The following is a 13,917-nucleotide window of genomic DNA, read 5'->3' as shown; positions in this document are numbered from 1 at the left end:
TCTCTAATCTGGGACTACTTGAGGGATGTCTAACTGCCTGTTAGGCCTGGTCACCCCTAACTGCCCTCCCCTGCTGGCCCAATTGCCCCTGCCTCCTTGCCAGCCTGGTCCCTCCCCAACTGCCCTCCCCTACAAGCCTTGTCCCTCCCAACTGCCCTCCCCTGCAGGCCTGGTTGCCTCTAACTGCAATCCCCTGCTGCCCTGGTCACCCCTAACTTCCCTCACCTGCTGGCCTATTGCTCTAAATTTCTCTCCCCTGGAGGCCTGATCTCACCCAACTGTCCTCCCCTGTACACCTGGTCTCCCCCAACTTCCCTCCCTTGAAGGTCTTGCCCTTCCCTGCAGGCCTGGTTGCCCCCCACTGCCCTCCTCTTCTAGCCCAGTCATCCCTAACTGCCTTCCCCTGCAGGCCTAATCGCCCCCAACTGCTCTCCCTTGTAGGCTTGGTACATCCCAACTGCCCTCCCGTGCAGGCCTGGGTCCCCCCAGCTGTCCTCCCCTGCAGGCCTGGTCCCCCCCAGTTTCCCTCCCCTGCAGACCTGATGCTCCCAAATGCCCTACCCTGAAGGCCTTGTCCCCTCCAACTGCCCTCCTCTGCAGGCCTGGTGGCCCCCAACTGCCCTCCCCTGATGGCCTCTTGTGGCAGCCATTTGTGTCCACATGGGGGCAGCTATCTTGTGTGTTGGAGTGATGGTCAATTTGCATATTACTTTTTTATTACATAGAATTTTTTTATTATTACATTTTTTGAAATTAATGAATGTAATAGTTGAGAATTCAGAATAACAAATAACTAAACACTTGTAATATAACACACATTGTGTATGCATTTTGCTTTATTTTAATTATCATGAATTCATTGCCAAATTATGAAAGTTAAAGTACAATGTTTGAAGACCATAAGTAATGGTGTATCTTGTTTATCATAAGATAAATACTTTTGTCTTGCTATATCATATTATGGTGTTTATATGTTAATGTTTAAAATCCTGTTTGGTATAATAGGTGTAAAATAAATTTCATAAAAGAGGAAAAAGATTGGATGAGAGGTTTCAACTTCTAATCCTAATGTTGCCATGTCTGTACCATGTGAATTACTTTCTGGACTGCCCTCAATTAGAGGCCAGCTATGGTTGGGTTTTTTTATTTTTCCCCTAAATACATATTTGAAGTTCTGTACCATGCTTTCTCCCAGGGCTGTGTGGTCCCTAGGGACTCTTAAGCCTTATTTCATATTGAGATTTGGGAGTCTCCCCAATATGAGATTATTATGAGATTATGTGTGTTTCCTTTGGGAAGTCAGCTAGACTAACTGACTTGGCTTATGGTTTATAAGGTGAATACAGGCTGCCACCATTATATACTTCCTGGTCCCTCTCCTTGGCAAGAGCACCTTTCACATTTCTTCTTGTCTGGAGCTGTATTGTGGGTAAGGTAAAGCCTTTCACACATACTAGGCTTATTGTGTGACAAAGCCTAGTCTTATTCCATTCTGCCTGTGTGTAGTTACAGGGATGAAGGACATTGTTGTATAGATGATATTTGCTGATTTCCTAGTCTAGAAAAAAAATAGGAGGAACATGTTCACTCCACATTCAAAGCCCAGACAATGTCAGCAAGGGATGTTTGCTCCTGTGTGGACAAGGGAAAAGCTAGATGCTCTCAACCTCTCCTTTAGAGTATAGAAAATTCTTCTCTTTATATTTATTCATTTTTACAAATATGTTTACAATGATGTAACATAGAATTAGACAATAATAACCTTATCATGTCTCAGATCAGGAAAAGATAAATAAGTACCACCCTTTAGAATTGTACACTTGAAACTTATATAATCTTATTAACCAATGCCACCCCAATAAACTTAATCAAAATTAACAAATAGAATTGTTAACTATAGTTAGAGTCCATACTCTTGAAATATTCAGGTTTAGAGGTAACACTATGTGTTTTACCCCCCCAAAAAAATTTAAATTGGACATTTCAAGAAAAACATTTCAGAACAATAACAAGATGATGACACAGTCTTAGAAAATCTAGAACTCTTTCTAAATATAGCTTTTTCCTGACATCCTTATTCAGGAGATCGGGGAGATTATTCAAATGATTAATAGTATTTTATTCTGTGTCCCACCCCCCACCCCACCCCCCATCCCCGCCTTCCTCTAAAAATATGCTATTCTAGGCCATCTCTAGAGAAGCATGGCATGGAGGTGAGAAGGGAGTGAAAAGGCAAACCTTGTTGGCCTTTCTAAATGATTCATCCTAATTGTTTTGGGCACTGAGGTCAAGTGGTAATCCAAAGGGGCCTGTTTTCTGTTTTAAACAGCCAGAGGCAACAATGGGTGCTGTACGTACTTTGTGCCAAATGGCCGTCCAGAATGGGATGAAGAATAGAAACAGCGGTGAGAGCATCAATCATCAGATCCAGGAGACTAAGGCATGTGGATCAGGTAAAGGAAATTACTGTCATCAACAAGGAAAGAGAAACTGATTGATATGAGGTGGTATAGGTGGCATATCTTGACGTGGTATGCTTTGCGTAGTATATGGCTGTTTTGTTTCTTTCATTGAAAAAGGCTCACTCTAAGACTGAAAGAAGACCTTGAAGTGGACCTCGATTCCTGTGCTTTCATCATTATTGTACTTCTAATAATTTTCTATATTCTGTCTCCTTTTTGCTTCCCCAGAACCACAGGCAAAAATAATGAAGTGGAGGAGGTTTGGGATAAGTCTGAACGGTACTTGTAACCAAACCACTTCCTCCTTTGAAAGAGACAGTATAAATCATTCCATAAAACCCTCTTATTCTTTACCTGGGAGATGTCTGAAATATTGGGCAAGAAAAATTATAATGAGCAGGAGCTGTAGAGGTCTCAAGTCAGAAACAGATGGGAATGGGGGTGAAGCGAACAAACACAAAAACAAATAAATGAGAAAATAAATCACAATTCACTGTTTTTGGCCTTTATAAAGGATTTTGTTTTAGCTAAACAGATATGAGTCTGAACTAGAAAAACCTGGATTTCACTTTCAGTTAATCACTAATAGCTTTGGGAAAGCAAATTAAACATTCTGTGCCTGGGTCAGGGAATTTAATGATAGCACTTACCCTGAACTCTGAAATACACAGTACTCTTTAAAGGAAATGACATTCTACTTCAGAGTTTAAAAAAGACTTATCAAGATGAGTATATGACAGAGTGACTTTCAAATAAGGGAAATAAATTGAGCATAGCCAACAGAGTATTGAAGTATATGCAGTATTTTGGAATTAGCAAGTAATCGAGCAAAATTTAAGCATGGAATGTTAGGATATAGTTTACATATCATTCAAACCAGAACACTTCTGGATGCTTAGGAAATGGAAAGAAATAAAATGGAAATGAATTTAGATAAAATCTAAATTTAACTTTATTAAATGCTATGCCAAGAAATTTGAGTGCTAGCCTTAAATTTATGGAGAGACATTGAGGATTTTTTAGCAGTGGATTAAAATGTTTTCAAAATTTTGCTATAAGACAAAATTTATTTTAAAAGAGACTAATCAGAAAAATAGTTGGATGTATCTAGGTGATCTTTAAAAGACAATAGAGTGGTAATAGAAAGAAAAGGCTGATTTAGAATATTTCTGGATTAAAAATAGAAGTTTTCCTTCTCTGAGGATAGAGTACAAATAACAGACATGCTGATGTGACCTGGTTAGAATAAGAACCAAGAAACTTTGAGTTATAAAGAAATTATAACTAAGATGAGGTAGAGAGATATTTGATGAGATCACAAATATGCTTGTAGGTCATGTGGTAGATGTTGGCAATATTATCCAAAAAACAGAACCCAGAAATATAGCCTATTTGGCAGGAGGTAGAGGTTTAAGTGATGAGTTTAGTCTTATACATGGTCAATTTAATCTGTCCATGAAAATTTTAAATGAAAATATCCATATGCCCTCAGAAGAAGTGCACAATTGTGACACAACTTTCTTAATAAATTCATTATCTGAAAATTATTTTCTTTTTGGGGGGATATATGATAAAATTCTACGTATTGGAGGTTAATTTTTTTATTTTAATTAATATTTATTGTTGTAAATTGTGGGGCAGGGTCTCAGGAGTCACCAGGGCAGAACACACAGAAATGGCTGCCAGTCAGCCCTGCACTGGGGAGGTCCCAACATTGGAACAATGACTGTTGCAAGCACCTCCGTCTGGAAGAAAGCAGCCCCTGACAGTCCAGTTTCTCCCTGTATGTGTCTGGATCCCCCAGAGCCTTGCCCCTTTGCTGGAGCTCAGAGGAAGTGGGAGCTTGTAAATTCAGTTTGTGGTGCCAGCTTTTAAAGAGGAGCAGCTTGGTCTCAAGCAACCTGTGTGTCACTCAGCCTCAATCTGCATTGGTTTTACAGTTCGTTCTTATTGCCTGTAGGAACTTATTTCTCTAGCTTTGGAACCCTGGGCTTATGGTCTGGTGTGTGACTGGGACCCCTTACTTCTCTGGGTGGCCTCTGCAGAGACAATATCCCTCCCAATTATAAAAGTGGCATTGTTGGGTGCTGGACAAGCCTGTCTGTGCCTCCTCACCTCCTACCAGTCTCAATGTGCTTTCTTCTTTACCTCTCTACTTGTAGTACTTCCACTCAGTCAGCTTTCTGGCAGTTTTGGATGACAGCTGTTCTGTATTTTAGTTGTAATTTTGATGTGATTCCCGAAACCGGTTTGGCTCAGTGGTAGAGTGTCGGGCTGTGGACTGAAAGGTCCCAGGTTCGATTCAGGTCAAGGGCATGTACATTGGTTGTGGGCACATCCCCAGAGGGGGTGTGCAAGAGGCAGCTGGTCGATGTTTCTCTCTCATTGACATTTCTAGTTCTCTATCCCTCTCTCCTCCTCTCTATAAAAAATCAATAAAATAAAAATTAAAAAAAGTAGTATGTTTAATTTTGATGTGATTGTAGGAGGCAGAAAGTATAGGCATTTATCTATGCTGCCATCTTGGTTCTCTGAAAATTATTTTATTGTTGGCTATATTTGAAGTCTTGAGAGTGGACAGTATTCTAAGAAAGAGAATAAAGAGGGAGTCCAGAGAATATGCTTTTTCCAAACTGTGTTAAGATAAAATACATGAAAAGAAAATAGATGACCTCAATGACTTTGAGGGATTACAAGGTTTTTAAGAAAGAGAGATTTCTTATTTTTTTTTTCTCTTTCATAAGACAATGAAACCTCTTGACCACTGTTTGTGCATCTCATATTCATATAGCTTTTACATTTGCATTTTGAGTTAGTATATCCAATTCCAGATGATACTAACTTAGGTGTAAAATCAACTTTTGATTATTTTTCATAACTCTTTCAGGTAGCTATCATTAACCTCACATTATATATGAGTGACTGATGGTTCAAATATGAAGTCATACAATTGGTATGGAAAGACCTGAAATTTGAATAAGATCATATTTGGTTTAAATAATCATAATCTTCATAAAATGCAATAAACAAATTTCAGGCCATCCTTCTGCAATGGTGACTTGTTATTTATAAGCCATATACTCTTTCAAATCAGGATGCAAACACATTATATGAATGTTAGAGTCATATATGAATATCATTTCTGTCCCTGAATCTAATTTTGTAACATTTAACATTATTGAATCTCTCTGTGCCTCAGTTTCTTCTTTTATTTGGTGATAAAAAATAATTGCAACTTTGTAATTATGATTTTTAAAATTACATTTAGGCTGCTTATAAAACTTTAAAATATTACCTGTAATAGAACATTATTCAATATATGGTATATTTTCAGTCTCTATTATTAAAAATTATTAATGCCATTATAAATACAATTTTATTCCAAACTTAAGTTTGCCTTCTCAAAGATGATCTGAATTAAATTTCTTCTTTATTTCTTCTCAGAATAAATACTTCTGGAAAACTAGCATTCGTCAACTGGATTAGTTATGCTGGCTTCCAACAATTCATATGTGGCTCCAAAATCTTTTATTCTTGATGGAATTCCTGGTCTGGAGAGAGTACATGTATGGATCTCTCTCCCATTCTGCACAATGTATATCATTTCCCTTGTGGGAAACCTTGGCCTTGTGTACCTCATTTATCACGAAGAGTCCTTACATCGTCCAATGTATTTCTTTCTGGCCATGCTCTCCCTCATTGACCTCTTTACCTGCACCACCACTCTACCCAATGCACTCTGCATCTTCTGGTTTAATTTCAAGGAAATTAAGTTCAATGCCTGCTTAGTTCAGATGTTCTTTGTCCATGGGTTCACGGGTGTGGAGTCTGGTGTACTCATGCTCATGGCTCTGGACCGCTATGTCGCTATTTGCTACCCATTGCGTTATGCTACCATACTCACTAACTCTATTATTGCCAAAGCTGGGCTTGCCACCTTCTTGAGGGGTGTGTTACTAATGATTCCTTTTCCTTTCTTGGTCAAGCGTTTGCCTTTCTGCCAAAGCAATATTATCTCCCATACATATTGTGACCACATGTCAGTGGTGAAGTTATCCTGTGCTAGCATCAAGGTCAATGTCATCTATGGTCTGATGGTTGCCCTCCTGATTGGAGTATTTGACATTTGCTGTATATCCGCATCTTACACTATGATCCTCCGTGCAGTGGTCAACCTTTCATCAGCAGATGCTCAGCAGAAGGCCTTCAGCACCTGCACTGCCCATATATCTGCCATTATCATCACCTATGTTCCAGCATTCTTCACTTTCTTTACCCACCGTTTTGGAGGACACACTATTCCCCCTTCTCTTCACATTATTGTGGCTAATCTTTATCTTCTTCTTCCTCCAACTCTGAACCCTATTGTTTATGGGGTAAAGACAAAGCAGATCCGTGACAGTGTCATAAAGCTCTTCCGGGGTGAGAAAGGTGCAGGTATTCAGGACAACTGAAATTTTATTGAAGAAAAATGAATGAAAAACAACAAAAAGAAACCCATGAATGACATCATGTGTTTACTTATATTTCCCATGACTTATCTCAGATGTGTTTTCTGCAACGATAGTGGAGAAATTTATAGCTATGTCTGGTTTTATGTCCTGGTGCCTTTCTCTGATGTTTTTCTCCATCACCAGTTTAATCAGGTCATTGATATGGGGTCACTACAGCTGTCTACCAATATATTCATATAAGCTATTTTATTAATCTTTTGAGAGAGTTCCCAAGTGTCTCATTTATGTTTGTAATTCTCCTTATAGAGGCTTCACATGCACGACATCCAGCCTGGGCAGTCCCTCAAGCAAAAATTCAGCTTATAAAGTATGCTGACAATATATAAATAAAAATGGCAGTCATGGGTTTTAAGATGACATTTAATAGAAATGATGTTGTAAAAAGCTGTGCAGATGAATTTACTCAATAAACAAAGAACATGTATAATATATAGTTTAGTCCTCAAAAAATAATTTTATTTTTCTTCAGTTATTTACTGATATCAGAGTTTTACTCTATTACTTATTAAGAATTCCCATGGACACTTACATAAATAGTGCTCACAATCACTGGCTGTGTGAAAACATCTTGGATATCGACATTCCACTATAATCTCTCAGTTCAATAATATTTCTTTACTTGCTCACTGGTTATCAGTGATCTGCATCCGGTTCCCTCCAGTTTTACCTGTGGAACATCTCATGCAGCACTTGAGGTATTGTTAATGGATGCCTGAGGGCCTCAAGACCATTTGGGGAATCTATAAAGTCAGAAAAATATGTTTTATGATAATATAATAGATTTGTTAGAGCTACTTTTAAATCAACTAAAAGAAAAAAATTAATAAAAAATTAGGCGTTTAAAGGGCCCCTGGTGCTATATCAACTGTACCTACATTCACATTATAGGCACACTAGAAGGAGAAGAGAAGTGTAAGGAGTTGAAAACTTGTTTGAAGAAATAATGACATCAAACTTTTCTAATGTGGTGAAGGAAATAAATATATAGCTCAGAAAATGCAGAGAGTTTCAAACAAGATGAACCCAAAACGGTCCACACCAAGACACACTGTAATTAAAATGCCAAAGGTTAAAAACAAATAAAGAATCTTAAAAGCAGCAAGAGAAAAGCAGTTAGTTACCTACAAGGGAGCTCCCAGAAAACTGTTGGCTTATTTCTCAATAGAAAGTCTGCTGGTCTTCTGGGATCGGCATGGAATAGCCAAAGTGATGAAAAGCAAGATTACTTTCTACCCAACAAGGCTATCATTTAAAATTAAAGGACAAATAAATTGCTTCCCGCCAAGCCAATACTACAAGTAATGTTAAAGGAATAATAAAATGGTAAAAACCACATATCTATTAATAATTTACTTTAAACATAAATGGTTTAAATATCCCAATAAAAAAACATAGTGGCTAAATGGATAGGAAAATAAGACCCTTATATATGTTGCCTATAAGAGACTCATTTCAGAACAAAACACATAGACAGACAAAATCAGGTGTGGAGAAAGAATTTCATGAGGTGGAGGAAAAAAAAAAAAAAGCTGGGTAGTAATACTTATACTAGATAAAAATAGACATTAAACATTAAACCAATGACAATAACAAGAGATGAAGAAGGACACAGAAAATTAACTTCTGGGAATTTATTCAAAGAAACCTAGAACACTAATTTGAAAAGACATGTGCACCTATATGCACATTGTAGCATTATTACAGCCAAGATCTGGAAATAACCAAAGTGTTCATCAATAATGAATGGATAAAGTGGTACAAATATACGATGGAGTATTACTCAGCCATAAAAGAGTGGAAACCTTGCCATTTGGGACAACATGGATGGCCCTTGAGAGTATTATACTAAGTGAAATAAGTCAGATGGAGAAAGACTAAGACATACTATGTGGAATCTAAAAACCAAAATAAATGAACAAATGAGACAGAAACAAACTACAGACACAGAGAACATTTTTGATGGTTGTCAGATGGGAGGGGGTTTTAGGAATGGGTGAAAAAGGAAAAGGGATTAAGAAGTACATTTTGTTAATTAGAAAACAATCATGGATATTTACATCATAGGGAATATAGTAAATAATATTATAATAGCTACATATGGTATCAGATGTGTTCAAGATTTATTGAGGTGATCACTTCATATGTTATATAAATGTCTATTCACTATATTGTACTCCTGAAACTAATATAATATTGTATGTCAGTATTTAATTACAGTAATAATTGTAATAAATTTTTAAAATAAACACTTAAAAGTTTCTATTTTAATCTTGAACACAGTTCATATTTATAGGTATAAATCACAAAAACAAATGCTATTTGAGATGTCAGTAAAAATTAATATGATAAATTGTAGCAATTTAAAAGAAAAATAGTATTAATTTCTTTGTGAGTTTTTTTTTTAAGTTCTTTATTATTTAATGTATTATATATGTCTCCAATTTTCCACATTGACCTCTCCCTGGCCACCCCCTACCCCAGCATATTCCTCCACCCCTGCCCCCGATCTGTGCCCATGGGTTATGCTCATACACACACACACAAGTCCTTTGGTTGATCTCTTACTCCCACAACCCCCGCCTTCCCTCAGCATCTTTGCGAGTTTTTATAACTTATATTTCATTGCTCATATTTAATTTAGACCCTATTTCCACCAATTTCTATCTTTTCCAATTTATCAGCAGCATGTTTACAATCTATGTCAATTCAACTGTCAGGGTAAATTAACAAAAGACAGTAAATAAAAAAAGGTTTGAGTTGGCTCTAAAATGACTTTTACAAAAACCCTCAACAAAATTTTAGCAAACCAGATCTAGCAGTACATCAGAAAGATGATACACCATGACCAAGTAGGATTTATCCAAGGAATGCAAGGATGGTACAATACTACAAATCAGTAAACATGATACATCACATAAACAAATTGAGAGATAAAAATCACAGTCATATCAATTGATGCAGAAAAGCATTTGACAAAATCCAACACCCTTCCTTGATAAATGACTTACAGAAGCCCCCATACAATATTAGATTGAATAGGTAGGATGGCTTCAAGTAGATGAAGCCTCCATAAAAAAGTGAGAATTCTGGGATAGAAGAATAAAAGCCTTTAGAAATGACAAGAAATTTATTCCTGAGCATGACCAAGGTATTTTGGTTATAATCATTAAGAATTGCTAAAGAATAGCATAATTGTGGCATTGGAAGTATGAAAGAATCCTGGTAATACTTCATTCTTAATGTTTGCTATACTAGTATATGTTAGAAATAGTGAAATTATAAAAGTGCATCCCACTAAATATAAATTACATTAAATTCTTTAATCATTTTGCTTTCTTATTGCCCATATTCCTCAGTAACATTTCTGATCTTTCTGGGAACTGCCCTTTCAAAGCTTTCGTTTATCAACATGGTACCAAAGACAGTCACCTTATAATTACACAATTCCTAAAGTATTGAATAATTTTAAATATAAGTCCAAAATATGAAAATAAAACTCTTTTAAAGTTTTATTAAATTGTAAAGATATCTATTTATGTTAAGATGACCAGATCGTTCTGCTTTTTAGGGGACAGTTTTCCAATCTTTCCAAAAATCGGGACTTTTTTTTAAAATGCTGTGGGACATGGGAAAAATTGTTAGAAATCAGGACTATCCCTTCAAAAGCGGGATGATCTGGTCACCTTAATCTATGTTGATGTTTCAAAGATTCTTTTTTTAGACATATACATTGCAATATTTAATCCTATCTAATAAAAGAATAATATGAAAATTGACTATACCTCTGCTATACCCACAATCCATGCCCTTCAGCCAATCAGAAGTGAGTATGCAAATCAACCCAACCAAGATGGCTGCAGCCACAGTGAGAGCAGGAGGCTTGGGTTTCCCTGGTAATGGAGAAAACCAAGCTTTCTGCACACCCTGGCTGGCCTAGGCCTCCACTCAAGGCTACAAAGTTCCAATTATAGAAGTTAAATAAGTCCCAACCAAAATAGCTGCAGCCACGGAGCTGGAGAGAGCAGGAGGCTTGAGTTGCCCCCAGCAATGGAGTAAGCCAAGCTTTCCACCTACTCTGGCCAGCCTAGGCCTCCACTCAATGCTCCAAAAGTTTCACCTGTAGAAGATAAATAAATGCCAGATACCAGGGCCTCCACTTGGGTTGCTGGTGGGTGTGGTCAGCTTGCATACCACCACAGGCCCCTCACCCAGACCACCCCACACTCCAAGGGAAAACTCAGCCTGACACTCTTTGCCCTGGGACACTCTTCAGGGCAAACCAGCTGGCCCCCACCCATGCACCAGGCCTCTATCCTATCTCATAAAAGAGTAATATGCAAATTGACCATCATTCCAACACATAAGATTGCTGCCCTCATGCCGTCTGGCTGCCCACATGTGGACACAAGATAGCCTCCACAAGATGGCCAGCAGGAGAGGGCGTTGAGGGAGACTAGGCCTGCAGGGGAGGGCAGTTAGGGGCAATTGGGCTGGCATGGGAGCAGTTAGGCATCATTCAGGCTGGCAGGAGAGTGGTTAGGGGTGATCAGGCTGGCAGGCAGAAGCGATTAGGGGCAATTAGGAAGGCAGGCAAGTGAGCAGTTGGGAGCCAGCAGTCCTGGATTGTGAGAGGAATGTCCAACTGCCCGTTTAGGCCTGAACCTATTGGGCCTAAACGGACAGTCGGACATCCCTTGAGGGGTCCCAGATTGGAGAGGGTGCAGGCTGGGTTGAGGGACAGACCCCCCCCCCCCAACACCCATGCATGAATTTCATGCACCTGGCTTCTAGTTATACAAAAAAAGCATACTATTCTCATGATTTTAAATCCTTTTTTACTGGAATCCAAATGCATTCTTATTTCCCTTCTGGTGTAACAGATGAAGGCTATGGCTCTTGGATAATGGTTAATTATTTCAGAAAGCATTTCCCAAACAAAATGGTTAATTATTTCAGAAAGCATTTTCCAAACAAAATGTTTAACTGGCATTTGTAATAAGAAAAATTATTATTCCAACTGATTATAAAAATGTCTTGAATTAATGAATAATCACTTATGGCAATAAATATTTTCATTCTTGTGAACAAAAAAATGGAGAAAGACATAACAAAACAAAAAAGGGGGGCCCAGAAGAGGAATAGAAAGACAAGATAGAAAAAAAAAAAACAAAAATTCAAATAGTATTTCATTGCATTTCATTCATATTCCATGAGGGAACAGGCAACATAATGTTACTGATTTTGATTAAGATACTGTTGAAAACCCAAAATTTCAAATATGTCACCATTTTGTCTTTGTTTTTTAGATTTATTGGAGGGGGGCATTGGTCAATAAAATTTTACACATTTCAAGAGTACAAGACTTTGATATATCAGCTGTGTACTGCATTGTGTGCCATTCAAAGTGCAATATTCTTCTGTCAACAAATACTACCATTTGACCAAATTAATGTTTTATTTGTTGCTACTGATACGTTGTAACAACTGAAAGCTGAAACAGGGCCACTTTTCTTTAGTTGTTCTGCAATTAAGCACTTCCTGGATATTACACTGAGTATATAATATCTGGAGAAATGAGAAAAAGTAGCATCCTCTACGCATTAGTTGCTCTTGATGTGTACTTTAAGGACCTTATATAAACCCTGCCTTAGCTCCTTGTTTTTGAGAGCATACACCATGGGATTGAGGGCAGGAGGAATGACATTGTGCAGTACATTGAGTAGCACCGGAATGATGGGAACTGACATTGCAGCACTGTGGGTGATGGAAATGACAATGACAACTGTATAGAAGAATAGGATCAGAATGAGGTGGGATGTGCAGGTACTTAGGGCCTTGGACGCAGCTTCTGCTGAGTTCAGCTTCAGTACAGAGCGAAGTATCAAAGCATATGATAAAATAATCAAACCCAGGTCACTTCCCATGAGTGTCCAAGCCAGAAGGAGCTGGTAAATGCTGTTGATAGTTCTGTCATCACAGGATAGACTGGTGACACCGAGATTAGAACACAGACAGTGTTCTATTTGGTTCTTGGAGCAGTAGTGCCTCTGAGCAGCTAATACAGGCACTGGGATGGTACTTATGGTGTTTCTGAGTGCCATGAACACAGTTGCTTTGGTCACAAAAGAGTCAGTAATTATTGATGGATAGCGTAGTGGTTGGCAAATAGCTATATATCTATCTATGGCCATGCATACAAACATGCCTGACTCCATGCACACAAAACAATGTATGGCATACATCTGCAGAAAACACTCAGGAAGACTGATGGCTTTAGCATTGAACCATAAGATGGCCAATATCTTGGGCATGATAGTGGTAGCCAGCCCCATGTCTACCACAGCCAGGATGCCCAGGAAATGGTACATAGGCTGGTGCAGTGTTGGCTCTTGATAGATGATGATCAGGATAAGGATGTTGGCACTGAGGGCTAAGAGGTAGAGCAGAGCCAATGGCAGGGAGAGCCAGTTTTGCCAGCTGTGAATGCTTGGGAATCCCATGAGAATAAATTCAGAGACCTGGATCTTAGAGATGTTGGAGGCTTTAAGATTCTGGAACATTCTTTAGGAAGAGAAAAAAATATTCAAGATTACCATTCTGAAGACTGTTTATGACCACATTTGAACAGAATTATTCAAGGATTAAGATTTTATAAAATTATTTATTTCCTTTGTTTATTTTTATAGTAATTAATTTAATTTTTAGTTAAATATATTGAAATGAAAATAGTTGATAAGATTATATGAATTTCAAGTGTAGACCTCTAGGATACATTATATGGATATTGGCTTGTGTTCCCACAGCTCAAAATCTCTGCACTAACTTTATTTGATATTCATAAGGAGGCAGAAACTGTAATAGTGCATTTTTGTTAACACAATTAATCATCACGAAAACTCTATAAGGCAGGTCACATTATCTTCATCCTCTTATAATTATGG

The 13,917-nt window shown here is 37.9% G+C and overlaps 2 protein-coding genes across 2 annotated transcripts; one reads left to right on the top strand and one right to left on the bottom strand.

The window, feature by feature from the left end:
• Window positions 1-5,950: 5,950 nt before the first annotated feature.
• Window positions 5,951-6,916, top strand: LOC311627540 (olfactory receptor 52N5; the record flags this gene model as incomplete). Its single annotated transcript, XM_084894047.1, has 1 exon — window positions 5,951-6,916. One exon carries the CDS (start codon window positions 5,951-5,953, stop codon window positions 6,914-6,916), a length of 966 nt encoding a protein of 321 aa, XP_084750173.1.
• Window positions 6,917-12,576: 5,660 nt separating this feature from the next.
• LOC311627722 (olfactory receptor 56B2-like) lies at window positions 12,577-13,536 on the bottom strand (the record flags this gene model as incomplete). The annotated part of the gene is made up of 1 exon (XM_084894282.1): window positions 12,577-13,536. One exon carries the CDS (start codon window positions 13,534-13,536, stop codon window positions 12,577-12,579), a length of 960 nt encoding a protein of 319 aa, XP_084750408.1.
• Between the last annotated feature and the right edge of the window lie 381 nt (window positions 13,537-13,917).

The sequence above is a fragment of the Pipistrellus hanaki genome (genome assembly GCF_964339955.1).
Source record: "Pipistrellus hanaki genome assembly, chromosome: 9".
NCBI lineage: Eukaryota > Metazoa > Chordata > Mammalia > Chiroptera > Vespertilionidae > Pipistrellus > Pipistrellus hanaki.
This window is presented reverse-complemented; position numbering and strand designations above follow the sequence as displayed.